This window comes from Vombatus ursinus, unplaced genomic scaffold, assembly GCF_900497805.2.
Source record: "Vombatus ursinus unplaced genomic scaffold, bare-nosed wombat genome assembly UNPS02014812.1, whole genome shotgun sequence".
NCBI classification, from domain to species: Eukaryota; Metazoa; Chordata; class Mammalia; order Diprotodontia; family Vombatidae; genus Vombatus; species Vombatus ursinus.
The window spans coordinates 74,483,367-74,488,210 of NW_020954590.1; the positions used below are offsets into that span (position 1 = coordinate 74,483,367).

Below are 4,844 nucleotides of genomic sequence, written 5' to 3' on the forward strand. Positions count from 1 at the left end.
GCACAAGACTTGCTGGCTGAGGGTTGGGAGGGGAGGAAAGAGGGACAAGGAAAAGTGAGGAGGGCAGTGGGAAGAGACAATTTTAAGATATACTTTCCAGAAAGGGGAAACAATTCACCGTGAATAAACATACACAGAAAAAACTGGAAGCTGAATATTAAACTATGTCTTAATGCTAGGTAGATGAAAACCATTCCAGAATGATCTCTACTTGGATTCTCTGCTTACACTTGGGGGGGGGGGGTAGGGAGAAAGAAGAAACCTATATCTTTTCCCTTTTTTCACTCTCCCCTAGGCATAATTATTCACTTGGTAGTCATACCACAAATACTCCTGAGTGGCAAGATCAAAATGCTTAACGTATGATACAACAATAGTCCCTCCTGACTAGTCTACTATAACTATATATGGTACAATGGTAGATTTTTTTTAAATCCATCCCAATTCTATATTAATTCTTGCCTTCAGAAACAGCAGCTTTGCTCAGTCTACACCAAATATATTCACAATGGCAGGGCAAAAATAGCTCAATGTAAATTCATATTTGCTTAGAAGTGGCAAAGTACAGAAATATCTTTGATAATTTGATACTACTTTGAAAACACTGACCATAAAAGAATATGGGCCAATGATGATACCTCCAGATATGTTACAGCCAAAAGACAAACAACCAGTCTTTCTGCCCTCAGAAGAAGGTTTAGTAATATGAAGCTGCTAGTGCTACATTTCATATACATTAAATTACAAGGGGAAAGGGTCATAATTTTGTTTAAAAAATAAACTAGAAGGGGCAGCTAGGTGGTGCTGTGGATACAGCAATGGCCCTGGATTCAGGAGAACCTGAGTTCAAATCTGACCTCAGACACATAACACTTACTAGCTACATGACCCTGAGCAAGTCACTTAACCCCATTTCCTAACTCAAAAAAAAAAATAACAACAACAATAATAAAATAAACTAGAAAAGCAATTAAGGGAGAAGGCAAAAAACATCTGCAACTGCCACACAAAGAGTACATATGCATACATAATTTATTAATTGAGTTATAACTAAATGTATTAAGCTGTTTTATTATCATGTGTGAACTGATCAAATCCAATAACAAACACATACAGTAAAATGAAAGGTTTCAAAACCATTTAGAGTTTTTAAAGCCATGAATAATTGGTGCTTAAGTTTAACTGTGAAGCAATTTATATTTCACTCAACCCTTCAAAGTCAAAATTAAATTTGTATCCCAAAAAGAATTTTATCAGTTCAAAAAAGAATATTAATTGCTTTTGATGTTGGCACTGTGAATACATATTCTCAGAGAGACACAGTTCATCTTTAAAACGGTCACTTATTATTTCATTTACAATAAATACATTTTCAGAACTTTAACCCAATACTAATACTTCAAAAACTGTCATCCTTCAGGATATTTAGATAAAGAGTTTTCAGAACACAGAACACAACACTTGAAATTTTAGACAAATACATGAGAGGGAAAAAATACAAGGCTCTCACGTACCAGTTGTGAACCATTAACTTCTGCACAGCCAGAAGAGCATTATAGCGAACCTGCTGGTCCTCATGATGCATGTGGTTCATCACCAGCTGCTTCCCACCAAGCTGCTCAATAACCCTGTGGAAGAGAGGAGACTTTGTGATGATGATGCAATTATTTCCAATCCCTTGCTGTTAAGAAATAAAAAGTTCAACTAGTTATAGATAGACATAAAGGGATTTTTAAAAGTAAATTTAATAACATTAGTGACTGTACCAAAAATGTATATACTTGTAGCTTGCATATTTTTTCCTGAAGCTTGAAGTATATATAGGAGGTATTTATGCTCTATTTTAGACTCTAAAATGAAAAGTCTGTTATTTCCATTTCCTGCCATATCATGTGCGTGTGTTTGTGTGTGCACATGTGTGCACACATGTGTGCATGAAAAGCTCCACAAGGAGGTTGGGCCTTAAAAGGAGGAACTTCAATAGGCAAGAGATGAGGAAGACAATAATTACACCTTTTTATAGTGATTTAAGATTTATGAAGCACTTTACATATATTCCCATTTTATCCCTACAAAAGATAGTTTTTGTCCCTACTTGAAGAAAAGGAAAGTAGAGATCAGTGTAATAGACGCTTCTATTTCAGGGTAAAAGGACTGCAGAGGTAAGTATCTAGTTCACCGTCCTCACTTTATGGAGGAAGAAACACAGGCTCACTGAGGTGATAAAACTTGTCCAAGATCATCCACATGGAAAGTGGCGGAGCTGAGACTTGAATGCAAACCCTCTAACTCCAAATCTAAATAACAGCAGGATTTAAAGAGCTTGTAGTTTGCATATTATTTTACTAGGGAATGAGCAGCACTAAAACTTTTCTGAGTAAAAAAGTAATGTCATCATACCAATATATTGGGAAGCACATTCAGGAAGCCATGCAGGGGACAGACTAGAAAGCTTCAGCGCTGGCTCTACTGAGGGGTTGAGCATGGAAGCCCTTTACGTGGAAGAACCCAGTGCCCTATGGTCTGGTGTTACTTTGGTGCAGGTCAGTGAAACAACAACAACACTGTGCCCTTCCATGGACACCCAGCCCTTTTCTAGTCACAGGGGATGTCCCAGGCCTAGCTCTATTCAAGACTGGTTTGGAGATGCCAACCTTTCACATGAATGTACTACCCTACAGTCCACAGCTACTCTTCCCCAGTCACTCCAACGATGCTGAAGCCAAGGAAAGAGAATTCTTAAGCTAACAAGGGAGGTGGAGGAAATCACAAGAGGTACAATAGACAACTTCAATGATTACATGAAATTTGAAAACTTTTGCATAAACAAAAGACCATTACTTCTTCCTGGTTTTCCTCTTTACCTGCACTTCAGGTTCTTTGGAGGAGGTGGTCCCCAAGAATTCAGTAATCATAACAAGTGATTAAGAGTTAAGGACATATTGCGTGTTAAAAGGTTGTTCTGGTTTCTTTTTTAAATATGTGAGAAGTTGTAAGGTTTAATTATTTTACTTTGCCCTAGATAATTTGTGCAACATTGCAACAAACAGAACTGTCCCAAAGTGGCATGGGCAGCCTTCTAGAAATGATGGGTTCCTCCTCTTTGGAGGTCCTTCAAGCAGAAGCTAGATGATTATTTGTTGGGTATGTTATAGTGGGAATCCCTTTCACATACAGGCTGAACTAGATACTGCTGACATCCCTTCCAACTCTCAAATTCTACGAGTTCAGTTTTGGTTAAGGTCTGGCAGGATATACAGGTAGAGCTGTCTGGGTAGCAGTTGCTAGTATGTGACTGGAGCTGGGGGTGGGGAGGGGGGATAGGATGGGGAATTAAATTTGGCCATCTAGACTTGGGATCAAACTCTTCAGAGATAATTGAACCAAAATAAGCTGGTGACATCACCACGGGAAAGTATATAAAAAGAAAAGAAGGTGTAGGAAAGAACTTTCTAGGTTTCCCAGACATTAGCAAATAGAAGGAATGAGCTAAGGAAACAAAACAAGAGAAGTAAGAAACACAGGGGATACCAGGAAAGAGCAATGTCAAGGAAGACAAGAGAGCCAGTCAACAGTGCCAAATGCATAAAAGGTCAAGAAAGATGACAAATGAGAGAAGACAATTCATTTGGTGATCTTTGAGAAAGTAATTTTAGAAGAAATATGGGTTGTTAAATCAGATTACAAGAGAAGTGTGGCAGTGAAAAAAGTGAAACATCCAGAGAGTTTTCAGAGAGTACAATCTTCATAGGTCAATAGCTTGGAGAGGAATAATCTGAGATGATAATGAAGATACAAGTTATCTTTATACCAAGAAATAAAGGAGGGGAAAGAGAAAGGCAGGTGAGGTATAGTGGAAATGGATGTTAGTAGAGTTAAGAAGGTGGATTATATGAAAGTTAGTCTTTCAAAAGGTAAAGAACTACCATGAATATTTAGGTACCCAAGGAAGTAAGATGAGTCAGGAGTAGCCAAGAAATCAATAATCTAGATACCAAACTCACTAGAGAAAGAAAGAACATAACCTGGAAGTCAATAGATGATAGAAACAAGAATGAGGATGGCATGATTGATATAGGAGAAGCTAATTGAAAAGGACCTTGTCATGGTGTCCCAAGGAGTTTGCACAGTTCAATGAAACTATGAGCTATGCTATGCAGGGTTGTCCAAGATGGATAAGTCACAGTGAAGAGTTCTGACAACAATTTTCTGATCCACTGGAAACAGAAGTGTCAAAACACTCTGGTATCTTTGCCAAGAAAACCTCGTGGGCAGTACTAAAGTGAAAAACGATATGACATTAAGAGATGAGCCTCTCAGGTCAGAAGGTATTTAACACACTACTGGGGAAGAGCAGAGACAATTACAAATATCACCAGTGCTAATTAAGCAGCTGGGCCAAAGCCAAAAGGAAGATCAGCTGCAGATTTCCTGGTGATAAAAAGGAAAGTCCAATGCTACTTCTGTTTCACTGACTACACAAAAACCTTTGACTATGTGGATCACAACAAAATGTGACAAGTCCTCAAAGAGTCCAGATCATTTTACTTGTCTCCTGAGGAACCAGTATAAGGGCCAGGAAGCAACAATTAGAACTGAACATGAGCGGCAACTAGGTGGTGCAGTGGATATAGCACTGGCCCTGAAGTCAGGAGGACCTGAGTTCAAATCTGGCCTCAGACACTTGACACTTACTAGCTGTGTGACCCTGGGCAAGTCACTTAACCCCATTGCCAAGCCCAAAAAAAACACATTGAATTTTAGGGAGCAGCTAGGTGACACAGTGGCTAGAGCACCGGCTCTGAAGTCAGGAGGACCTGAGTTCAAATCCAGCCTCAGACCAA

General features: G+C 38.9%; 1 protein-coding gene across 2 annotated transcripts in view; it reads right to left on the minus strand.

The window, feature by feature from the left end:
* The window catches only part of LOC114054217 (V-type proton ATPase subunit H), a 110,981-nt gene that overhangs the window by 34,575 nt on the left and 71,562 nt on the right, over positions 1–4,844 (minus strand). For both annotated transcript variants that reach the window (XM_027877389.1, XM_027877388.1), the window contains one exon: positions 1,515–1,628. In XM_027877389.1, coding sequence (XP_027733190.1) covers positions 1,515–1,628 — 114 coding nt within the window. The remainder of the gene's footprint in view (positions 1–1,514; positions 1,629–4,844) is intronic.